This window comes from Ceratotherium simum, chromosome 11 (assembly GCF_057802395.1).
Source record: "Ceratotherium simum simum isolate JZ-2026a chromosome 11, ASM5780239v1, whole genome shotgun sequence".
NCBI lineage: Eukaryota > Metazoa > Chordata > Mammalia > Perissodactyla > Rhinocerotidae > Ceratotherium > Ceratotherium simum.
In genome coordinates, this window is record NC_141910.1 from 1,726,155 (window position 1) to 1,751,837 (window position 25,683).

Genomic DNA, 25,683 nt, shown 5'->3' on the forward strand with positions numbered 1-25,683 from the left:
TAAATCATCTGAAAAAGACAAAAGAACATACAGGAAATTCTGTATTATATCAAGACTGAGTAATTCCCTGATGTATATAATATCCACTGGATTTTCTATCATTTTTTAAAGTCACATTTATGTAATTTCAGGAAGAGACACAAAGAAATTCATCTCAGCATTCCCTAACTAAACCTTATATTAACATATTTAAGTCTTATCAAGTGAGCACATCTTCATAACAAACTGAACAAATGCCAGTGAAAAAACTATGACAGACTACTCACTAGTTCTCTTTTCTTAAAGGGTTATTTTTAAAAGCAATCTCAACAAATACATTATTTTTTAAGGATAAATTAGAACATTATAGGTTATGCTAAAGTGTCTGGTGTCATCTTGTGACCCTCTCCTACTTCACTGTGAGTCTGGTGTTTATATTTCCACAACTTTTTTTTTTGTGTGTGTGAAGAAGAACAGCCCTGAGCTAAGATCCGTGCCCATCTTCCTCCACTTTATATGGGGACGCCACCACAGCATGGCTTGACAAGGGGTGCGTCGGTGCGTGCCCGGGATCCGAACCTGTGAACCCTGGGCCACTGCAGTGGAGCGCAAGCACTTGAACTGCTGCGCCACCGGGCTGGCCCCTCCACAACTTTTTAAGGTACTTTCACATACGCATACCGCCATAAAAAACATATACTGTCATTCTGTATATGTGCTTATGTAACATATACTGTCATTCTGTATATGTGCTTATGTAAGTTTGTATTATCCATGTTACTACATATAAATCTAATTAATTCCTTTAAATGTTTTCTTGCATCATAACCATTTTTTACTATCCACTCATTTATCTATGGGCATTTAGGCTGTTTCAACTTGTTATTATTCCCAAGTTATAAAGAACGTTCTTATCCACGTCTCTTTAGGTATATATGCAAACGTTACTCCAGAACGGCTAACCAGTAAGGTATGCATGTTTTAAACCGTGATTCTACCAAATCTCCCTCCAAACTGTTGTTCCAATTGACTGCCCTATCAACAAATTTATTTGGGCACCCATTTCTCCACATCCTCTCCTTCCCAATCTGGTAAGTTTTAATATCCATTTCTTTTATGAGCCCAGTTATCTATGTGTTGATTATAATTGAGTTCCCTGCCCTCCCTGAAGTAACCACACAATTCAGATTAACCTGTTCAGAACACTGCCTTTATCACATTACATGCATATATGAAAACTCACAATGAATCTCTACCATTTGTTCAAGTCTTCTATGGCACCTGAATGATCTGGGAAATCACAGCCTTAAAAGATGCTTCATTTCTAACATAAGGCAACAGGAACTTGTAGTCCTTATGGCTTCTTCCAGGTCTAAAAACATAAATTCCTGAGCCTGGAAATCGTCACTTTTTCTGTAAAGAGACATAAATATTTTAGGCTTTACGGGCCATAGGGACTCTGTTGCAACTACTCAGTTCTGTCAGTGTAGTATAAAAGCAGCCACAGACAATTTGTTAACAAATGAGTGAGGCTGTGTTTCAAAAAAATTTTAGTTGACACTGAAATTTGAATTTCATATAACTTTCATGTGTCATAAAATAAGTCTTCTTTTGGCTTTTTTCAGCTATAAAAAATTTAAAAACCATTCCTTGCTCATGGGCTATAAATAAACAGGTCTCAGTATGCTGACCAACGTCCTTTATCAACTACTTTATTTCTCTTATTCTCACAGAGCATTTTCCATAGGCCAGCCTGCTTGGTCTCCCCCTACCACCAGATATATCATGACCACGTCCCACTCTACCTTACTGTTCTCTGTATCTGTGGGTCTCATACTTTAGGGTTCACAAGAATTTCCTACAGGAATATGCATTTTAAACAAAACTCCCATGTGATTCTGATGCCAATAAAATCACCTTACGCATTTAAGGTACCAGTAAATTCCCAAGTTTTCAATAAAACTCAACTTAATCAGTGTAATACAACAGCTCTTGATTACATCACATCCTGTGTTACCTCTAGTCAAGTGTATAAGATTACGTACACACACGGTATAAGGTATAAAGTATAAAATATGCACACGACTCAACTAGATCTTAAGTCATCTAAGCACACCCTCCAAATGCTCCCTCTTCTGTATTCCCTCTAGTACCTTCCTTGAAGACAGAGGCACAATGGGTTGGTAAACTGCTTTGGACTTGAATGCCATTCAGAAAAATGCCTCATTCATGGATATGTATATTCTTACTCTTATCTTGGTTCTGATTCTCTGTTAGGCCAGGGAAGACAGAAATAAACCTGAATATATCCATATAATAAAATACTATGCAGTCACTGAAAATTAAAAGTAGAGTGTAGAGCTATACATCTAACAAATCAATTCTATTAAACTAAATGTGTATGTATAATTTATATAAAAAATGTTATTCCCCAGAACTTTAAGATAATAACTATCACCTGTTGAGATCTGACTATGCAGCAGGCACCGTTCAAATGCTCATTTAACTTTTAGAGGTAGGTACCATCACTATCCACGTTTTACTACAGCACAGACAAAGTAACTTCCCTGAGTAGTGTTAGTGCTGGTAATTTTGTTTCCTTTTTGCATGTTCAATTTAGCTCACCCTGCTTTTGGCAATAACCATTAATTACTTTTGTAATTTAAGAAAATTTTTCTCTTTTTTAAATCAACCTGAGTCTTCAGGTTACACTCAGAAAAGACCTGGCTGTTTGAGGGGCCTTTAAATGCATTCAATAATATCATCACTGAAAGAACTTTGGTGAAGAAGTTTTAGTTCTTACATATTCAACAAATGTTGAATACATAAAGCAATTTATTCAAGGACCTATCTAGTGAGTTAAAAAACTAAATTTTGCAGTCCACACTATTTATTTTATTTTACCTCATTAAGACCATCAAGATAATACATTTATCTGGTCTCCCGACCATGTAAAAACTTCAAAAAAAAAAAGAAATTATTCTAATGATGATACTCATTATTAACCATTATTATGTAACTATTAACCCAAACTTATTTCAGAAGATCTTTTAACTCTCCAGTAAATCTCACTCCCCATTCACTCATTCTCTCCATCTTCACCTTTTATGTTCTTTTAAATTCCCAAACTTTTCTCCTCTCAGCTGTTCCCTCCCCCAAGAATGCTCTCCCACTGCTCTTCATATCACTGGCTCCTTACCTAACACTATTTCACTCGTAATAAGCGCTCAACTACTTACTGAATGAACATTGATTAAATACTCACCAAGTTTTCCTTTTTGGAATGACCACTTCTTCACTCCCTTAATGTGACAAATGAAACAAAATGAATCAGTTTCCCAATACCACTACTACAAAGAAATACAGTGTGTTAATATAAAAAATGGAATTATTTCAATGTATTTTTACATACCTGTTACATCAGCTCCTTCAACCTTTGGGAGGGCTGCACTTCCAGAATAAAATCTGCAAAAAATGAAAGCCCTAAAGCTAATACTCTTTTTTTTGTGAGAAAGATCGGCCCTGAGCTAACATCTGCCAATCCTCCTCTTTTTTTCACTGAGGAAGACTGGCCCTGGGCTAACATCCATGCCTATCTTCCTCCATAAAGCTAATACTCTTAATGAAGCTCCCACCTCACCTCCACCTATGTACATTTTGAGCCCAAATTTTCCAATTATCATGGATCAAACTACTGGATAATTCATGTCAATGTCCACTGAGAAGTCATGGCCTCAACAGCAAGTTCATAATAGATACTACAAAATAGATACATGATATGGACACATTATGGTCAAAAATCTTTTAATCAGGCAATTTCATTAAATAAGATCAAGGTAAAACAGGAAAATTTTAAGAGCATTTGAACAATTGGAGCAGCTGATTTGAAATATAAGGGACTTTCAACTTTGGGAACCTAAAACACTGAGGTTAAGAAGGACAATTTAACGAGTTCTTGATGTTATGTGGATAGTGCCCTAATGACAATAAAAGACTATCCCACTTAATGCAATTATGACGAATTATGAAGCTAAGATCACCATGGCCTCTTATTCCACTACCTTCAACAATCAGGAATGTACCAAATACATCCATCCTAATTTAAACTTGGAACTACTGATATTACTTTTGTTCCAAAATATAAAATCACTGACCCATGACTGAGTTTTTAAATGTTCTGATCACACTAAAAGATACAGTCCACATACCACAGATAATATGCACCATTACCTTGCGTATTTCTTTCCTAAATGGCATTAGTACCATTCATAAAATTATCAAGATATGATTATAAAAAAAATTACTTTCTCTACTGGTATTCTGGTCTCAGGCATCATTTTAAAACAATATTTCTATCAGGCGCCAACGCCAGAAAGGGATCAATTCTTTCAAATCATGCTGTTTCTTTTTCATGACATCAGAACACACAGACCACTTTTGTCTTGTGGGTGAATGGTGAGGGAAATGCTGCTGACAGGCAAAGGAAATGGGCAGAAAAATGTCAACACTGGGTACTACAGGGAAAAGAACTGGGATTGAACAGCAGTATTAAGGCTTCCAGAGTACCAGGCAGAGCATTTTTCTTTTTTGAGGCGAGGTGAGAGAAAATATTACATATAAAATGTACACTGTAAGTTACACATCTTACTTACTCCTCACAATTTTCCGGATAGTTATTACTAGGTCCAGTCTACAAATGAAGAAATTTGTCTACTATCAACAAGTAAGGAAATGGCAAACATCGAATCTAAAATGAGGTTTTTCTCAACTTTTTACTACAAATTACTGTCTCTCATATTGCCACAACATCAGTTTGTACATAGTGAGAAAAATTAGATAAATGATACGTTTCCAAGCTGTAACAATCACAGCAATCCAAAGGTGTGTTCAGATCTTTTAGACTTTGTTGTTTTATGAACACCTAAATAATCTCTCAGGCCTAACATCCCTACAACATCCAACACACAGTGGCGCTCATAAAACGCCTTTAATTTGGGAAAATGTTATGAGTTCTCTCCGTTTTTCCCGGTTGGGTGAAAATGAGTAACGGCAAATAATTTTCTTCTCTAAAAATCTGGGATGGAATTGCTAGTAGTCACATTAACTAGAATGCTGGCTCCACGAGAGCAGGTTTCTAGTCTCGCTGCCAGTTCTAAACTCCTGGGTACTCGAGCCAACCAATAACTCTCTCTCCAATAAACGCGTTTCGGTCCCTTTTTCAAGGACGCGGGTTCCTGGTGCCCGCATTCCTGAGCACGCGGCCGCGACAGCGCGCATGCGCATTCCACTCAACTAGTTCCGCAGCTCTCGAGAAAAGGGGATGCACAGAACTAAGTTGACCCTGTGTTTTCTTCATGGATTCCTCAACCTTCTCTTACCTGCAACTAGGGGCCCGTTCACATGGATCTGCCCGCCAACCCATCATCGGCAAGCAAAACCTGCAGCGAACCCTCAGCCAGCACACAGACGCTGCCGCCGCCATCTTTGGCTTTTTCGCATAGCATGTTGGGAAAGCACGCCCTCGACCTTCCGGGTCACCAAGGAAGGGAGGGGGTAAGTGGGCGGCGAATAGCTCGGCTATTGGCTGAGACGGAACAAGACGAAAGCAATCATAAAGTAGGAAGTAACAAGCTTATGGTTTGAAAGACTTTATTACGGAAGTTAAAGGCTCCCTACGCCTCGTTTGCCTCGAAGAAATTTTCTAAAACGATTATTATAATGTCTTACATATCTTCGGTTGTTTTAAATATAGAAGGGCGAATAAGAGTCGTGAAATTATTTTCCTTCCCCCCTCTATAGCAGAGGTGATCTCGTCCACGTAAATCGCATTCCAGCGAGCGTTTCTCTCGCGCAAGCGCAGCTGGAAATCACATGGAGGCTGCGGGGATGAAGCTGTGATAAGAATTTACTGGTGGTGACTGGAACTTTTTTCTGGGTATCGGAGCTCAAAACTGACGTGGAGGATGTTGGCCTCAAAGAACATGCCCTGGCGGCGGCTGCAGGGCATTTCATTTGGGATGTATTCGGCCGAAGAGCTCAAGTAAGGAGTTGGTGGGGAGCCATGCAGTTTGTCTCTTGAGGTCTGCGCCATAAACTGCTGTTCCCGAAAGGTTTTGCGCCCAGTTTATCCTCTGAGTCCGTGGTTGTCCGGTGCGTGGCCTGCTGGGACCCGTAGTTCCGGGAACGTCTTGTGTTAGTGTGCATTACCTAGAACCCGATGGGGCTGCGAAGGAGTTTGCGCCAGGGAGGCGGGGGTTGCCAAATTGCCACGTTGTCATTCTCCAATCTCCTCGTTAATTAGTGTTTGTAAAGTTACTGTAATGTCTCTGACGCTGTTAGTTAAGCACAAAATTAGTCTCTTATTGTCTGTAAAATGATTATCCTTGAAGACTCAGTTCGGGCGACAGCTTCTGTTTGCTAGGACTCTCTGTATTCTCTTCCTACTTACTAAAGCAAGGGGACTCTCTTAAGTCCCCATTTTGATTACCGTGGCGTTTGACACTCTACCATACTCTCGAAACTTGGCTGTCTTCCAGGTCCTTGTTGTCTTCAGGGTCTTCTATTTCTGTGACAAGGACTTCTTCCTTCCTCCTTACTCGATCATTTTATCAAGCCACAAGTATTTATTGATCATGTGGTTTTGTCTGGCACTAGGCTAGGCGTGAGTGACACGTTGGTGAAAAAGGTCTTTGCATTCATGGCTTCTATTCGAATTCACCTTAGGCTCCTCAACTGATTTCCTCTTATCCTTAAATCTTGGTGTTCCTCGAGGTTCTGGTTTGGTCATATTGCTTTTCTTGTCCTAAATGTCGTCCCTGGACAGTTTCACCACTTTCGTGATTGATATTCTCAAATTTAAATCTCCAGACCAAATTTCTTTGCCCAATTTTCAGACTCATTTATTCAGCTGTTTTCTGGACATCTCTACTTGATTTTCACGCAGAGGTCTTAAACTAGTATACCAAAAACTCTGCGTGCTCCCTCCGCCCCCCAAAGGGAGGGAGAACTTGCCCCTCCAAAATGGTGTACCTAGTCTAGTGCAAAATGGTCACTATTTTGTGATTGGGAAATAATTCTAGGCCTTTCTCTCCTTACATCTGATTTACTTATTGGGCTCCTACTGTGTGTCACTTACATATCTTTGTTCTGTAGTCTCCTTTTCATCACTACTGCTACTACCTTAGATCAGACCCTTGGATCTCTTGTTTGAATTGTCTATTCCTTCCACCTACCCCCCCCCTTACACTTGTCCAGTCCATCCTCCACATTGCTGTCAAAATTATTCTTCCAAAGTGCAAATGTAATCACGCTACCATCACCCTTAAAATCCTCCAGAGTCTCTTTATTTCCCTCAGGTAAGGGATACTTTCTTAGCTTAGCCTACAAGTTCTCCCATGATCAGGTCGTTGCTGATTTCAGCTATAACATCATCCCTTCCTCAACCCTGCTAAACCACTTTCACATTCCAGAAACTGCCATCAAGTTTCAATGTCTGGGCCTTTCTTCAAGCTGTTTCCTCTGCATGCAATGTCCTCTCTACTGAAACTGCCATCAAGTTTCAACGTCTGGGCCTTTCTTCAAGCTGTTTCCTCTGCATGCAATGTCCTCTCTACTGGAGGCACCTACTTCGCTCTGTCTCTCCCCCCACCTCCAACAGACACCAGGAAAGCATCTCTTCCACTCCTAAGGCTTAGGCCAACCTTTCTTATTTTCGGAGGTCTTTCCACACCTAGTACAGTCACCTGTCATGGTGCCTCAGTCACTTTTTATGCTTGTTTTATTTCTGTCTCCCCCCACTAGCCTTGAGCTTCTTGTATGTCTCATTCCTTTCTTTTATCTCAACTCTGGATGAAGGGATACATGAGTAAACTCATGAGGTACAACTCTGGTAACATTGGGAACAGTGTGCTAGCCCAGAAACTCCAATTATATTATCACCAGTCATAAATAGATACAATTTCATCCAAAAGCAAAAGTGTTTTAGGTTACTTGAGTTTTTTAAAAGATAATTGTGGAGTTTTCAAACAGGGAACAGCGTGAGCAAATTCATGCTCATTACGAACATTGTAGACCTGGTTGGGTCTAGGGTTGAGAAATTTCAATAATTATACTACCTTTTATTGTGCTAGGTTCTCATAGCTTTCCATCTCACTTGGAATAGAAGCCAGGTCCTTAAAATGGCCTGGAAGGGCTATTCTGGCCCCTGCTACTTCTCTGAACTCCCTTCTATTCCTGCAACCCTGGACTCCTTGCTGTTCCCAGAGCACCATGGGTGCACATCCACCTCAGGACCTTTGCACTCCCTGCTTCTTCCTCTTGTAGAGCTCTCTGCCCTGGTGACTGCGTGGCTTGGTCCCTCATCTCCTTCAGGCCTTTGCTCAAGTATATCCTTCTTAGTGTGGGCTTCCCTGACCACTGGCCCACCCTATCATCCTTCCCCTCTCCTGTTTTGTTCTTCTCCATAGCACTTTCTGCCATCTAACAGAGTATGTACTTTATATATTTTGGTATTTATCTGCCTTCCTTCCTCCAATAGAATGTAAAGCCCATGAGAATAGATTCTTGTCTATTTCCCAAGCATCTAAAACTATGTTTGGCACACAGTAAGCACTCAATAAATATTTCTTGAATGCTTGCATGAGTGGATGGGGGAGCTATCTGTTCAGCACCTGGCACTGTCAGTCCTTCTTACAGCCATTGGTAATGGTGTCTCTAGTTACAGGAGAGGAAATTCAGGGCCAGAGAATAAAGTGACTGTCTAGGAAGCAGCAAAGGTCGTCCTCAAACCCAAGCCTATAAGTCTCAAACTCTGTTCTCTCCAGTGGAATCCTTGCTGGTTGCCTCTCTTCTCCATCCCATTCCTGCAGTGGTTAGAGGGACTTTCTCAAACTCTTCCCCAACAAGAGAGAGGAACTTTGTTCCAAGCACTGTATTTTGTATACGTTATCTTCTGATCATAAAGGAGCTGCTGCAATACCCAATTTTTAGGTGAGAAAAAAAGCTAAATAGTTCGTCCAAGTTATGCAGTTCAAGGTTGCGGGTAGGCTCCAGGTTTGTGGGAGGAGACCCCACAGACAAGATGGAGTTAGATTAAATTTCTCATGTAATTTGCTCAGTGGTAGCAAAGTGACCATGTAGACAAGAACGACAGCAACAGGTGTCCATGTAGCCTCCCCTGGCTTTCATGAGTGACTCTGGCTATGCAAGAGAGGGTCTTCCACATCTGAGCACTTAGTTCTTGATGTGCCAGCATCCTTTTATACACAGTTCGCAAGTCACCATTCAGGAAGAACTTACCTGTTTTTAGGCTTCATGAAAAGGAATGTTTATGTTTACATCAGTAGGGGGCTCTTCTCCCCATTGGGGCCTACCCGCTGATGGATTAGAGAAGGAGATTGGAGTCAGGGCCCAGGTGTCCCTGAATGGTGACTCTCCTGCTGGCTTTCCAGTGTTCTGGAAAACCCATTTCCCTGTACTCTCTCCTACTTGGGAGCAGATTTAGAACTCAGATCTTTCTCACCCCAAAGCCATGTTCTTTCTAAGAGCTTCTTCTGGCCTGCCAGGCCCTCAGTTTTGGGAGGAGTGCTATATTGTAGCAGTGAGGGCAGCAAGAAGACGTAACAACAGCCTTTCTTACATCAGGGAGGTTGTTAGCTTGGGTGTTTATATCTTGGAGACTGCGCATATGAATCCTACACCGAGGTTATCTAGTGAGAGTCAAGATCTGCCTCATCCATAGAGAGACTGAGGATGAGGAAAAAAAAAATACATTCAATTTTGGATATGAGCTATTTGTGTTGCCTTTATAAGCACAGGACATAATTCTTCTGCCAGTTAGCACAGGTCTGTGCCGGCCCCACCTGTCTACTCTTTTTCCATCGTTGTAGCTCCAGGCAAGGGAAGTGAAGTACCAACTTACAGAAGGTGATAGGGAGCAGGTCTAGTGGCGAGAGACTTTGCACTGAGACTTACTTAGTGTTTGCCTTACACAGTAAATGTATTCCTTATTTATAGTTCCAGTTAAGTTTTGGAGCTCAGTGTAAAATCAACGAGAAGGATGGATGAATATATATCCACCCCTGAAGGAGAAGGACTTAGCCTAAAGGTAGTAGAAGGAAAGCACCTTGGGAAAGACCTGTGAATTTAACTCATTAAAAATTTTTATACTTTATGCAAATAATACCATTAAGAAAGTGAAAAGACATAATGGGAGAAAGTATTTGCAAATCATATGATTTTATACTCTGATAAAGGACTTGTATACAGTATATAAAGCATTCTTTGAACTCAATGATGAAAAGGCAAATAACCCAATTAAAAAATGGGTAAAGGATTTGAATAGACATTTCTCCAAAGAGCATATATAAATGGCCAATAGACACATGAAGAGATGCTCAGCATCATTAGTCATCAGGGAAATGCAAATCAAAACCACAGTGAGATACTTTGTCATACCCACTAGGATGGCTAGAATCAAGATGTCAGATAGCAAAAAGTGTTGCAAGAATGTGGAGAAGTTAGAGCCCTTGTGTATTGCTAGTAGGAATGTAAAATGGTGCCGCTACTTTGGAAAACAGTTTGGCACTTCCTCACAATGTTAAATATAGTGTTAACATATGACCCAGCACTTCCACTCCTGGGTATATATCCAAGAGAAATGAAAAAACACATCCACACAAAAACTTGTACGCGAATGTTACTATCAGCATTATTCATAATAGCCAAAAGTGTCCAAATGTCTGTCAACTCTTAAATGGATAAATATGGTATATCCATACAGTGGAATGTTATTTGGCAGTAAAAAGAAACGAAATACAGATACATGCTGCATCATAGATGAACCTTAAAAACATGCAAAGTAAAAGAAGCCAGTTATAAGAGACCACGTATTGTATGATTCTGTTTAGGTAAAATGTCCAGGACAGGCAAATCTCTAGAGACAAAAAGTAGATTAGTCATTGCCTAGGACTGATGAGGGAGGTGGAGAGCGATAAAGAGTGACTGCTAATGGGTACAAGATTTCTTTTACTGGGGATGAAAGTGTTCTAAAATTAGATTGTGGTGATGGTTACACAACTCTGTGATATACTAAAAAGCACTGAGTGTACACTTGAAATGGATGAATTTATCTAGTATGTGAGTTATAGCTCAACGAAGCTCTTAAAGAATTTATCAACTTTCACATATGAAAAATGACAACACACAAGTTATAAACTAGGAAAAATATTTGCCACCGTTATAGTAAAAGGTTGATGTCCTCATGTGTAAGGAGCTCAGGCAGAACAGGAATGAAAACATTAAGATTTTAATTAAAAAAATAAGGACCAAAATAGCTTTAAAAAAGAAAAAGAAACACATAATAAAAATTAACATGCCAGTGGGGTAGCATTTTTTTTTTTCACCTTAAATTTGGAAAGTTTTTTTTTTATAATGTGAGGAAGATCAGCCCTGAGCTAACATCCATGCCAATCCTCCTCTTTTTGCTGAGGACCAGCCCTGGGCTAACATCCGTGCCCACCTTCCTCCACTTTGTATGGGATGCCACCACAACATGGCCTGACAAGCGGTGTGTTGGCGCGTGCCTGGGATCCAAACCCGGGCCACCAGCAGCAGAGCGCGCACTTAACTGATACACCACGGGGCCGGCCCCCTGGAGAGATTTTTAAGTGCTAAGTCTCAGTGCTGGTTAGGACAGGGGGCAGGCTACTGTTGGCCCACCTTTTCTGGAATGCAAGGTGCAAGAATATATCAAGAGCTTCAAAACAGTTTGCACTCTTTGATTCAGGGATTCCACTCCGCTAAGGAAATAATATTTTTGGGAAATAGTTAGAAGTTTGAATTATTCTGTGTAAAAATCCTTACCCTGATAGGTATCATAAGCTTACTTGTAATAGAGTTTGGTTAAATGAATTATATTAATTGCCATATAATGAAAAATTTTGGAACTCTTAAGAATTATGTTTCCAGGGACTGGCCCGGTGGTGTAGCGGTTAAGTTCATGCATTCTGCTTCAGCGGCCCGGGGTTCACCGGTTTGAATCCTAGGCTCGGACCTACTCACCACTCATCAAGCCATGCTGAGGTGGTGTCCCGTATAGAAGAGCTACAACTCTACAACTATGATGCACAACTATGTACTTGGGCTTTGAGGAGAAAAAAGGAAAAGAGGAAGATTGGCAACAGATGTTAGCGCAGGGCCAATCTTCCTCAAAAAAAAAAAATTATGTTTCCAAAGAATTTTTAGTGACATAAAAACACTCATTTAATGCTAAATGAAAATGGACAAATGCAGTGCTAGAAATACCAAATGATCCCAGTTACGTTTTAAAAAAATGTATCCATAGAAAAAAGTCCATGAATGTTAACAGTGGTTTTCTCTAGGTTGTGAGGTTAGGATGATTTCTTTGTCTTTGTTTTTATTTTCTAAACCAGAAAAAAAAAGGTTTGAAAATCAAATGGCATGAATGTGATTTTGGTAAAAGTAGTTAGTTATGTGTCCTATGGGAGCCCATAAAATATAAAATAAAAATAAAACGTAAAATACTGTGATGAAACCTTTAGTAAAGCAGGTGATATTTCTCAAAAGTTTGCATATTTGTGTTTAATTTTCCTCAATTTACTATTCCTGCATCAGGGGTTATTGGGTCACCTTCCCGTTATTGAACTATGTGGGCTTTGGAGTCAGGTCTGGTCCATACTGTTCCCCCCGCCAGCCCCCCTTCTGGCAATGTGACCTGGATTAATTTACCTAACTACTCTGAGCCTCAGTTTCTTCCTCTGAAAAATGCATATAGTGATGCCCATGAGGGTTAAAGTCAGACTAAATGCTGCTTGTAAAGCATTTGGTGTGTAGTAGGTACCTCACTTTTTTTAGTAAACGGTCTTCCCATGTTCTCAGCACAAGATTTGCACTAAATCTGTTTTTTAAAGATTTTACCACTCTTATTCATTCAGCATACATTTATTGAGCAACTACTATGTGCAGGCTCTGTGCTAAGTGCTGAGCTGCATTGGTGAGCAAGGCAGACGCCGACTTTGCCCCCTGGAGCTGTTGGTTTGTCTGAGGAAACTGGATGTATTTTTTCACTTGAGCAGTTTTGTAAATGCCAAAGCAGAAACGTCTGAGAAGTCGGGTGACCTTCGTTTTCCCTTGGTCTTTTATATCTCCTTAGGAAATTAAGTGTTAAGTCCATTACGAACCCTCGGTACCTGGACAGCCTGGGGAACCCGTCGATGAACGGCCTGTACGATTTAGCTTTGGGCCCCGCGGATTCCAAAGAGGTGTGCTCCACCTGCGTGCAGGACTTCAACAACTGCGCCGGCCACCTGGGTCACATTGAGCTCCCACTCACGGTCTACAACCCTCTCCTCTTTGATGTACGTGCCGCCCTGGGCCGCCCTGGATGCGTGGGTCTCAGGGCTGCTGGTGGGATTTGTGAGTGCCTCCCCTCTCCCCGCAGGGGGTGTCTGAGGAGGTTAGTTCCAGATGCCATGGGTTAAAGTGCTCTTTACCATGAGATTTAAATCCTGAGGAGCCGAAGCCAGTAAGTTCAACTTGGCCTATAGCCCTAACAAACGAATTCCAGTTTGATTCCAGTTGGGAAGAGCCACAGGTTGGTTCTGTTCACATAGGAGGAGAAAAGCTTTCCGATTCGTCACCTCCACCTTATGTTTCAGGGGCTTCACGCCCTTCAGGAATCTAGGCAGAGCCTCCCTGGCAATAGAGGGACCTTTGGAGTTTTCCAAGCCTCTCTGAGTCCTTCAGGTGGATTTATAGGCTCTTGCTTGGTGGCAGGAGGAGCAGAACCCCAGAAGGCCTCACAGTGAGCTAAGAATGAAGCTCAACAAAGCTCTTAAAGAATTTATAAACTGGAGTCCTACTGTGCATTCCAGCACTTTTATATCAGTTAACCTAGCCTCCAGGATTTGTTTTAAACTACAGATGATAGTGTACATGATTTCTGTCTGTTAATCATATTAAGGAAAGAGAATGTATTTAAGTATTTAGAAAAGTATTTAGTTAAATACTAAATGTTTAAATTGTGCTTATTTTAATACAAAATATTTTAAATTAAGTATTTAAATAAATACTAAATTTAGTATTTAGTACTTAGTAAAATAAAGGTAGTCACTACCTCAGATCCAAAGTAAATTTAAAATTTTAATGGATTAAAATGAAACCATCAGAGAAAATATAGAGGGATATTTATCTAGTTCTAAGGGTCAGGAAGGCCTTTCTAGGTATAGAGGTGAAGGGGAATTTTGAAAGGGGTAAACTGACCACATAAAAACAAAAATCATAATTACATTGAAAATCACCTGACTACTACGTCTCTTTCTAACATCCTGCTTCTTTTTATTCCCTCTCTTCAGAAACTCTACCTGCTGCTCCGGGGCTCCTGTTTGAACTGCCACATGCTGACTTGCCCCCGGGCTGTCATTCACCTCTTAGTCTGCCAGCTGAGAGTTCTGGAAGTCGGGGCCCTACAGGCAGTGTACGAACTGGAGAGAATTCTGAACAGGGTAGGTGGTGGGTCATGGCTGTCGTGGAAATCAGGCAAGCCAAAGTGGTGGGAACAAAAGCTGTTTGCATGTTAGCCCTAAGAATTGCCATCCTAATAGTCACCAGAAAGTTTAATCTTTATGTCTTACCATTAGATACCAATAGCTAAGTGTGAGAACATGAAGCCATAAAAAATAATTGAAGAAATGTTAATGAAAACGACATTGAAAAACCATTTACCCATCAGTGAGCTTGTTTTTCCCCCGCCCGGACCCAAGATCTAATCAAGGTGCATGCATTGTTTTCAATTGTTACATCTCTTTTGTTTGTTTTAATGTAGAATATTCTTTTTCATGATATTGACTGTTTTGAAGACTCAAGGGCAGTTGTCCTGTAGGATTTCTCACATTCTGGATTTGTCTGATTGTTTCCTCATAAGATTCACATTTTGGTAAGAATAGAACCTATGCTACAGGATGCTTCGTATTGCAACATTTTAGGAGGCACGTGCTGTCAGGTTGTCCTCCTGTTGGTAACACTGAGCTTGACAACTTGGGTAAGATGGTCACTGCCAGATCTCTGTTGTGAAGAGACAGTTTTCTCTTTGTGATTAATAATTGCTTCAGATTTTCTGGTGGTATTATAAGTATCTTACTTAAAATTCATTTTCTGTCTGTAGATCAAAATATTACTCATTTTTGTGTATTGAGTTTTGTACGAAGCAACCTGGCAGCAGTGTCACACAATTCTAATACTTTATCTGTAGGTTCTTTTAGATTTTCAACACAATCATATCACCTGTGAATGATAGCAGTTTTATGTCTTTCTAATCTTTATATGTTTTATTTCTTTTTCTTACCTTATTTTGGTGGCTAGGATCTACATTACTATGTTGAAGGGGTAGCGTGCATCTTTGTCTTATTTCTTGTCACAAAGGGAAACCTTTCACCTTTCCTCTTTCTCTTTCCTGAATAATGCCATCTTAAAGACATTAGGTGGGCAGAGCAGATAAGATTCTACACAGAGGTGTGGCCTGGTGTGGGTTGTCAGAACCCAAGCAAGGTGAGTAAAGCATTGAAGGGGAAGGCGTCCCAGCCTGAGCAGAGTAAGGAGGGTATCCCTGTGTGTGCGGGCAGCCCAGTGTGGAATGTCAGAGCTGCGATAGGGTGAGGAGGCTGTTCATTTGGGGATAAAGGCTCAGCATGGGATGTGGGCACCTGAGTCAGGTGAGAAGGTGCCCATGCTGGGTGGCCCAGTGTGGGATGCCAGAGCCCAAATAGGGTGAGGGGGGGATTCACAAGGAGGGTGGCCTGGAGTGCAGTGTGAACCCAAGTCAGGTGAGAGGGATCCATGCCTGGGAGGTTGTGGCAGCAGTGATGGGAGAGTGATTACATACAGGGAGGGGGATTGATTGAATAAGTACATATATTAAGGATAATGTGGGCTAGATTTCACACTATCAGACAAGGGAGTTAGAATTAAAGAAAGAAGACCCAGAATTAATCCTGTAGTGTCAGAATGGAATTAGAAGTATCAATGTGAAGTGTGTGTGCACATGTGGGTGTACTCCACGTGCACGTATATTCCCTAGTTCGCCCCTGAGAAGGTCTTGGAGCAGTGGTAGCATGAGCACACCTAGTGCCTACATCTGGGCTTCTAAATACCATTCTCCACTAAAAGGTCGTCTTGGGTAAATGGCTGATTCTAGGGCCGAGACAGAAGAGTACAAGATGAACCTGGAACATCACGCCAGAGAGCAAGGAGGTGCTCAAAGAATGATGGGGACATGTCAGGAGGAGACAGGAGCTAGCTTGAAGGGCTCATACCGGCCAAATCTGGGACAATTTGAGCATCAAAATAAATGATGGTAGTGAACTATTACAACCCATTGAATAAAGTAGGAATCCATGAAATCCGTGAGTTCATACTGATATAAGTGAATGAATGAACTGAAAGTTTAAGTAATAGGCTACACAGTTTCAAAATAACCTGCCCCCGCCCTGCCCCCCCCACATAATCTTTGTTAATTACAAAGTCGGGGGAAAAAGAGTAACCTTACAGTGAAGAAGTCTGGCAGTCAACCCTTTACTTAAGTGGTCAAAATGAACATCACTTAATGCAACAGATTGAATCCTGCACCACCTGATAGGATGCAGTGAGAAGAGCAGAGCATCACCTCTGGATTTTCCTGCCAAAGATTCACTAGCTGAATCTGATCATGAGGAAACATCAGACACAGTCAGATGGAGGGCTATTCTATTTAACGCGCCTTTAATCTTCAAAGTGTTAGTGTTCTTCAAAGTTAAAGACTAAGGAACTTTTCTAGACTGAAGGAGACTAAAGAGACATGACAAGTAAATGCAACAGATGGCTCTGAACTAGATACTTTTGCTATAAAGGACGTTATTGGAGAATTGGCAAAACTTGAATGCTATTTGAGGATTAGATGGTAGTAAGTTATTAATGTTAATTTACTGTTTTTGATTATTGCATTGTGGTCATATTAGAAAATGTTCACCAAAGTGTCTGGGGACAATGAGACATCACCTTAGCAACTTACTCTCAAATGATTCAAGAAAAAGCTTTTTTGTTTTTACTTGCAACTTTTCCATGAGTCTGAGATTGTGTCAATATAAAAATAAATTATACCAAAAAAACCCGAAAACAAAAACCCCAGGGAAACATTTCAACATTTTACCGGTAAGTATGATATGTGCTGAACTTTCTTTATAGAGTCTTTTTATCAGATTAAGAAAACACTATTTTGCTAAGAAGGCTGAATGTTGAATTTTATTGAACACTTTTTCTGAACCTATTGAAAGTTTCAGATGTTTTCTCCCTTAACCAGGCCACATGGTGAATGACACAGTTCCTTTTCTAATGTTACACTCACCTTGGCTTCCTGAGATCCCTTGTTCTTGATAGTTTACCTTTTTAATATGTTGCTAGATTTGATTTCCTAATATTTTTCTTAGGATTTTGATCATGAGTGACATTGGTTTGTAAATTTCCTTTCTCATATTGTCCTTTTTGGGTTTGGTTATCTAGATTATGTTGGCCTCATGAAATGAGTTAGAGAATTCTCTCATTCTCTTTCTCTCTCTTTAAAATGCTCTGAAGGAATCCGTGTAAGATTGGAGACACAGTACATCAGCAGAGCAATGCCAGATGGTTCTCTTCAGTGAGTGTCCCTCACAGCTGGCCAGAGGCTAGTGTTCTTTGGCTCTGTAAGTGACTGTTCGAGAGCAAAAGAACAAGATCACAGCTGGATATGGGAGCCACCCTGGCCTCAAAGCCCCGTGCCCCAAATAGGAATCAGTATCTTTTGTGACAGTTCTGTGGGCCTGGCTTCCAGAGACCCTCAAGGATGTGCCTAATTAGCACCAGGGAAGCTTAGAGCTGTAGTTTCCCAGTAGGTGTTTATAATTCATTCATAGTCTTCCTAGTTCAGATGGAGTCTAACCAGTCGAGGTCATTTTTACCATCAGCAGTGCTGCCTAATAACACAGTTGACATTTCCACTTTTATCACGTTTCCAGGGAACAGAGCTAAAAAGTTAACCCAAGGTCAAATTTGTCCAAAAGAGAGATTGAGAAAAAGAGAAGGGGAGAGAGAGCGGATATTCTTAAACTTTTACTCAGAGTAGATTACGTTTTTCTCAGAATTTGTCTGTTTCATCTAAAGTTTCAAATTTATTGGCATAAAATTATTTGTGATGCCTACTACCTTAAATTTTGGTTTTTTTTGTAAAATATACGCACAGAAGTGCATTAATCGTACATACAACCTAACAAATAGTTACAATGTAACCATCACCCATAAGGTTACCATCAGTGTCAGGATATTGTCCACATCCTCAGAAACTCTCTCTCTTTCCCCTCCTTGCGTGCTTATTTTTGACAATTTGTTATTGTACTTAAAAAATTCTTTTTAGGAATAATTTGAGGCCTAGGATGCTGCTGGCTTACTCCAGAGAGGATTCTTACTGCTGCCGCCATGTGCTTAGTGACTTGGAACCATCGTAGTCCAGGTTCAAAGCTTAAGGCTCCCTGGACTGCCCGGGGGATTAGAATCCAGGCTGCAGTTCTGTACGAGGGTTGGTCTAGTTCCCCAGGGAGTAGCCCTTTGGGGTCCCAGCTTCTGTGTTTGTGTGTTGGGATGGGAGGGAAGGTATGCCATTTGATTCCTGTCCTTGCACTAACTCTGGGCTTTGATTTCTGTCCCTGTCATCGTTTGAGGCCTTCAAAGTAAAAAGTTCAAAATCCCTGAATTGGAAAATGCACCCAAGGCCAGGGCTGCCATGTTGCGCAGCTCCAGGGAGCATCACGGCAGTCTGTGGAGCATCTTCCCTGGAGGGACATAACTACACGGAGGGTTGGCCTGGGCCGTGCAGTGCGGAGCCCTGCATCAGAGCAGACGTGGCCCCTGCCCTCTCTCACCTCTTAGATTCCCATTTCTTTTCACGTTGGCCGACTTATTGCTCACTGTCCTGTCAGCTCTTCAGTGCTTTAATATTTTAAACATATTTTATCCTGTCTTTTCAGTTCTTTTCAGTTTTAGCTTTGGTCTGAATAACTAGCCCACCATTTTTGAAAGCAGGATATTCTCTTGTTCGTTTTTTTTTTTTTTAGCAGCCTCACTGTTTTGAAAATGCAACACAGCATGAGGTTTCTTTCTGTCCCCTCAAACTAAATTCTCCCTCCCTTGGAGAGACTCTTCCCTGTGGTGCTGTTCATCATACACTTGCTTAACTGCAACAGTACGATTTTCTTCTTTGTTTGTCAGTTTTTGGAAGAAAACTCTGATCCTACTGCGTTTGAAATTCAGGAAGAGTTAGAACAGTATACAACCAAAATTGTACAGAACAACCTCCTGGGATCCCATGGTGCACATGTGAGTTATCTTGTCTCTCTTTTCCTGGAACACTTGGTTTTTGGCATAATTATCACAGTTCCCTTTGCGCTGTCACTTGCATATACTTTTGGCTTCCTGATATAGACTGGGGTTCGAGTCCCAGCTCTGCCTCTTTTGAGGCAGACCTTGAAATTATGTAATTATGAGCCTCCGTTTCCTCGTCTTTGATCCCTGCCTGCAGGACTAAGGAGAGGATTAGATGAAATTGGGTGGTTTGGGTCCGGCATCCAGCAAGGTTGTGGCATACAGTCTCACTCTGAGAATGGTGTCCATGCCCTTTGATTCTCTCTCCCCAACGCTGTAAACCATTGCTACCTCCCCGTGCCCCCACATTGCACCTGTGTATCAGTTTGTTCAGTGGATAAATGAATGGCATAGGAAATCAACCTGTAGTACTAAACTTGAAGTCCAGTTTACCTCATGCCCATGTTTCACACCAGAGATTCTGATGTAATTGGTCTGGGGTAGGGCCCAAATAGATGTTACAGAAGCTCCCTGGTGGGTCTCATTTGCAGCCAGGCTCAGAACCACTCATGTAGCTTAACTGTGGATGTGCCTTTCTCAGACCCTGAGGTCCATCTGAGGGAGGCAGCAGGGAGGGTACACCAGCTCCATCCAGGGAGGTTTGTTTTAAATTAAAGTAACTAGCATTTATTGAGTATTTACTGTATTCCAAGCCCCCCACTGTGTTCATGATCTCTTTATCTTAGTAACAACTTTGTGTGGTGGTTACTGTTCTTATTCCTATATCCTGAGTGAGGAAACTTACGGTGTAAGGAAGTCAATAATTGGCAGAGCTTGGCTGTATTAGGGTTCTGTGGAAAACTGTGTTTAAGAAACGGGGTAGGGTGGCTTCCCCTGGTTTTAAAAAAAAAAGATGAAAACCACATAATGAATACACACTAGATTCTTTTCAAAATGGCACTCTGAGGTTCTTTGACTTTTTTCTAAACAGGTGAAAAATGTCTGTGAGAGCAGGAGCAAACTCATCGCTTATTTCTGGAAGGCACATATGACTGCTAAGCGGTGTCCCCACTGCAAGTGAGTGTCAGGCTGTTGCCTTTCCCTCTTCCCGGTGAGAAGCCTCTGGCCAGTCACTCAGCTGTTACTAAATGTCTTGTTCGTTTTTTTTCTCTCCTTAATCACAACCGTCCTCGCGTGTAGGACTGGGCGGTCAGTCGTCCGAAAGGAGCACAACAGCAAACTGACAATCACGTATCCAGCCATGGTGCACAGGAAAGCTGACCAGAAGGACACAGAGCCCCTAGGTAAGCAGGCCGGGCCCTGGGAGGTGCTCAGCCATGTTTCTCATGCGTGGCCATCACATGTGTCCTGAGCCTTGGGAATACCTGGTCCTCTCCACCACATGTTTCTCAGTGGCGTGTTTGTGGAGGGACAGTGTCTGGGCCTCTTAGGACTGGAGGGGATCCTGGTGAGTGCCCAGCCCCAGCCTCTCACACAGAATTGATGGGCTGGGCTCCATTATGAGGCATTGCCCCGTGGGCTGAATGAGGCGCCTCTTGCCTCAGGTAGTCATTTTTCTGAGAGATTTTTGAGGAAGAACTTAAGAAATTTACTTGGCAAATATTTAGAACCACATTATTGTTGAACGAGTGTGGATTTATTTTGAAGTAAAACATAGGTGAATTTTAAAGAAAAACTGTAAGTGTTCAAAGAACATTAGCACCTCCTGCAGGCTGCTCCTGGCTGTCCACTCAGATCTCTGGAGTGGAGTGTCTCATCCTCAGCTCTGCTCTGCCCTTTGGGGTACATGGGAAAATATTTGAGAGACTGACTTAGTACTCCTACTTTTTTATTTTTGTGGTAGGTTCGTCTAAACATGTTTTTTTTAAATTTTGAAGTGAAGTTTAAATAAATAAGGTATTCCATTTGAAGTACTGAGACCAGTACATGCTATGTAGTGTGTGCTCTGTAGATGTTAACTGTTTCTTTTTTGTTATACAGTCAGTGTGCGGGTGGAAAAAGCATAGTCTGGCATTGACACCTCACTCTGCTACTTATTCTGAGTGTCTTAGAGAAGATTACTTCTTGGACCTTCAGTTTTCAGCTCTATGTAGTGGCAACAACAGAGCTTCTTGCCCAGAGTTGAGGAAATTTCATGCTTGAAAGTCTATAGCGTAATGTTACTAAACCTTATACCAGAGCTCAAGAATGTGGAATAGACTGGGAAATAAGTTCTCTTCCTAGGGTTGTATATTCTGTTACATTGAGGACTCTGGCAAGGCCTGGAGTAAATAACTGTCTTAGTCTATTTGGTCTGCTGCAACAAAAATACCATAAATTGGATGGCTTATAAACGACAAGCATTTATTTCTCACAGTTCTGGAGGCTGGGAGGTCCAAGGTTGTGGTGCCGGCACGTTCAGTGTGTGGTGAGGGCCTGCTTCCTCACTGATGGCAACTTCTCCCTGCAACCTCACATGACTGATGGCCAACTTCTCCCTGCAACCTCACATGGCGGAAAGGGGCAAAGGAGCTCTCTGGGGTCTTTTTATGAGAGCCCCAGTCCCAATCGTGAGAGTTCTGCCCACACCTAATGACCTCCCAAAGGCCCCACCTCCCAGCACCATTGCCTTAGGGGTTAGCATTTCAACACATGAAACTTGAGGGGACACATTCAGACCATAGCATTCACAAACCTGTTTATTATTTCTTTTTTAATAAACCTTTTATTTTAGACTAATTTTAGACTTACAGAAGGGTTGCAAAAATAGTACAGAGAGTTCCTGTATGCTCTTTACTTAGCCTGCCGTAATGTAACATCAGATCACCATGGTGCATTTGTCAAAACTAAGAAATTAACGTTGGTACACTACTCAGACTTCATTTGAATTTCTTCAGTTTTTCCAGTAATACCCTTTTTATGTTCCAGGATCCAATCCAGGATGCCACACTACATTTAGAAAGCCTGTTTAATTTTGTTTAATGGTTAACAGTTAACAACCACAAGGGTAGGTTTTCCTACACTTACGATAGCCCTTAAACAATTTTTGAGGTTGGGAATTGCTGCTCTAGCCCTTAGGGCACCTTAGAAAATGTTCACAGATTGAGAACAAAGATGGTCAGGATTCTAGAAGATAACTGTTTCTTTGGGGGCAAATGTCTGGCAGTTAAGGAGCCTTTCAGTGCCTTTGCCAAGTCCATTCTTTGAAGTAGTCTTTCACTGCAGCTATGAGAGTAGTTACTGATGGTTCCAGGATTTGATATTTAGTATTTAGCAACATGTACTTGTTGGGCACTCAGCCTTGTGCCAAGGACCATGCCTGTGGCTGAGCCCAGTGCCAAGGTAGAGACCAGGGCACATGGCCTCTGCTCTCAGAAGAGGCTACAGGGGACATGAGTCAGTAACTCTAGGGAGCAGGTGGTGTGGAGGCAGGTGAGCATTCTGAGCAAGGATCTAGCCACGTTCCTGGTACCAAAGGGAGCCAAGCAATGAGGCCTGTGCCTCTGTGTTCCCCACATCCTGGTGATCCCACAAGGAGCGCCATAAGCTTGTGAAATGCTACATATGCTCCAGGGTGCTCCTTGAGCCCCACAGTACACATTAGCATTTTAAAATGAGAATTCTCTTGGGGCCAGCCCAGTGGTTAAGTTCAGCATGCTCCGCTTCGGCAGGCTGGGATTCGAAGGTTTGAATCCCAGGCATGGACCTACACCACTCATCAAGCTATGCTGTGGCAGGTGTCCCACATATAAGATGGAGGAAGATGGGCACAAATGTTAGCTCAGGGCCAATCTTCCTCACCAAAAAATAAAGAGAATTTTTACAGCCAAGACACTCCACCTCGTGTGATCCAGTCTTCCCCAAGTTATTTGACCTCCGGAGCCCTTTTTCACATGGGAGCTCTTACAGCTGTATGAAACTCATGTTAGAGATGTTCTGAAGTCCCATCTAGGCAGATTTCATTTTTACAGGCTGCAGCCTGTAAAAAGGAGGGGTGCAGCCCATATGAGGAGGTAGCATCCCACAGGTTTCTTCTGACTATAAGTCCTGTGATTAAACAACTCCAGTCTGCCCCTTCATGGTGATTAGACTGTGTTGGGGGCACTTCATGTACTGGCAGCTCTGGGACAGGAGCTGGGGAGCACTGCCAGATCCAGCTGATCTTCCTCAGCCCTTCCAGCCTTTTTAGTAGGAGTGAAAGTTCAGTTAGTTGTTTCCAGCAATGCCCATAAAATTGTTCTTTAGGTTAATGGGTTTTTTTCCTACTGAACATACATAGCTTCCTAATGCTGTGGTTTCCCTGAAGGTCGAAGCCTCTCTTCATTGCATACCCACACTTCCTTCAATTGCATTAACTAGTTGAGATATTCTGCTTTTATAGGAATCAAAATTTTAAGTGTGTGGACTCCTTGACCTAGCAATTCCACTTTTATGACTTTACCCTAAGAATTAGGCATGCCCACAGTATTGTTCAATTAGTTTAAAATTGGAAATATCTTAATTGCCTATTAATAGAGACTAGTTAAGTAAGTTATGGTACATCAATTAATTGTTATCCAAGTTACAGATTTCTCTTAAAAACTTGTCATGACATAGCCTCTGCAGATGATAAAGAAACTAATTGGACACTTGGAGGTGGAATGAAACTGGATTTTACAAGTATAGAAAAAGGCAAGAGTGGGGTTTTTAAGTATAGATTATCTTCGTAGACAGCATCAGGTGCCAGGAACACACACAAGACAGAGTTCCTGCCCTGATAAGTCCATAAAAGGGGAATATTGAGCGACATTTCATTTCAGTGAATGTATCCTAGAAGAGGTTGATAAGTTTGAACCTAGAGGATCACATTACTTGATTATCTTTATCAATCACTGAGTGCCTTAGAGTCCCACCTCCTGAATGGCAGCCCTGAGTCTGATTTTCTGACTTACTCTGGGCATAGCTGATAGATAGTATCCCAGAATCTTGCTTAATCTGAGAAACCAAAATCAGTCTACTCCACACACACCAGCATAATACTTTTAAGAAGAACTCAAATATACGTTTACCCATAAAAAATGTTCATTATCCTTTATCCATGATTCTACTTCTGTGCACCTTTCTGGTAAAAGCCATGTGCATAAAGTTATTAATCATAGTGTAACTTATTTTTTTTTATTTTTATTTTTTATAATTTTATTTATTTATTTTTCCCCCAAAGCCCCAGCAGATAGTTGTATGTCATAGTTGCACAGACTTCTAGTTGCTGTACGTGGGACGCGGCCTCAGCATGTCCGGAGAAGCGGTACGTCGGTGCGCACCCGGGATCCGAACCCCGGGCCGCCAGCAGCGGAGCGCGCGCACTTAACCGCTAAGCCACCAGGCCGGCCCCATAGTGTAACTTAGAATAGTAAAAAATTGGGATCAACCCAGATGTCCAACTATGAGAGTGTTGTTAAGTCACTTAGGAAACATCCTCTCAGCGGAATATCGTCCTAGCTATTAAAAATGATGATCAGTCAAAAGCTATGTGGCAACATGCTGAAATGCTCACAAGATGACATGAAATGAGCAAAGTAGTGTGCAAAATAAATCCACACTTAAGATGACAATTATCTAAAACACTCTGTAAACCAAAGGACTGGAAAAGAATATATAAAAAAAGTGATGATAGTGGTAATGTGATGGCATGGTGGGTGATTTTTTTTCCTTTTGCTCTCTTGATTTTATACAATAGTTATATGTTGTTTTCGTTACCTTAGAAATTAGATTAAGGGGGAAAAAATCCAGAGCTGAGAATACACTGTGCTGGAGATCGATTTTTGTGGTTAAATTGCAGGCTTGGCAGGGTTTGGAGAAAGAGTTGATAAATCCCATTACAGAACGAGTGCCTGTAATTGACTTACTGTGCTTTGATTTCCCTCTTTGGCTCCAGGAATTGAGGAAGCTCAGATGGGGAAACGAGGGTACTTGACACCCACCAGTGCCCGAGAACATCTTATCGCCCTTTGGAAGAATGAAGGTGCTGTACCATCCTGAAAAAATAGCCCTTTATCTTCTCCTGGCTTTAATTTCCTGGACTCATTTACACTGCCTTATTATTTTTATGTTTTCTAAGTTGCAATTATTGTAGATCTCTCCTGAAATGGATCCATAGGTTTGGGGCAGGCTTCTGGTCACATAGTCAGTGATGTGTTAATCCAGTGGGGAAGGTCATTGTACCTCAAACCGTGAACTTGACAGTGATTGTAAGTGAGTCTGGTCATTAAATGACAGCTGCAGGTGGGCGTCACTTAATATAATTTGACATGTTTCTGGAAGGTTCATTGTAACTCGCCTTATTTT

At 41.5% G+C, this 25,683-nt stretch overlaps 2 protein-coding genes across 6 annotated transcripts in view; one reads left to right on the forward strand and one right to left on the reverse strand.

Annotated features, from left to right (window-relative positions):
• Positions 1 to 5,493, reverse strand: part of PTCD3 (pentatricopeptide repeat domain 3) — a 35,890-nt gene extending 30,397 nt beyond the window's left edge. For 3 of the 4 annotated variants that reach the window (XM_087436474.1, XM_087436473.1, XM_087436475.1), the window contains exons 1-3: positions 5,358 to 5,493; positions 3,392 to 3,444; positions 3,245 to 3,281 (exon numbers count right to left, since the gene is read on the reverse strand). In XM_087436474.1, the coding sequence (XP_087292600.1) occupies positions 3,245 to 3,281; positions 3,392 to 3,444; positions 5,358 to 5,461 (194 nt within the window). In that variant the 5' untranslated portion in view covers positions 5,462 to 5,493. The remainder of the gene's footprint in view (positions 1 to 3,244; positions 3,282 to 3,391; positions 3,445 to 5,357) is intronic. The other variant, XM_004437250.3, reaches the window with a different exon arrangement.
• Positions 5,494 to 5,633: 140 nt separating this feature from the next.
• POLR1A (RNA polymerase I subunit A) overlaps positions 5,634 to 25,683 on the forward strand; it is a 78,254-nt gene continuing 58,204 nt past the window's right edge. The window contains exons 1-7 of one of the 2 annotated variants that reach the window (XM_004437224.2): positions 5,634 to 6,019; positions 13,151 to 13,355; positions 14,352 to 14,501; positions 19,267 to 19,374; positions 20,351 to 20,436; positions 20,560 to 20,663; positions 25,274 to 25,360. In XM_004437224.2, coding sequence (XP_004437281.2) covers positions 5,943 to 6,019; positions 13,151 to 13,355; positions 14,352 to 14,501; positions 19,267 to 19,374; positions 20,351 to 20,436; positions 20,560 to 20,663; positions 25,274 to 25,360 — 817 coding nt within the window. In that variant the 5' untranslated portion in view covers positions 5,634 to 5,942. Of the gene's footprint in view, positions 6,020 to 13,150; positions 13,356 to 14,351; positions 14,502 to 14,636; positions 14,771 to 19,266; positions 19,375 to 20,350; positions 20,437 to 20,559; positions 20,664 to 25,273; positions 25,361 to 25,683 lie in introns of those variants that run through there. The other variant, XM_087436468.1, reaches the window with a different exon arrangement.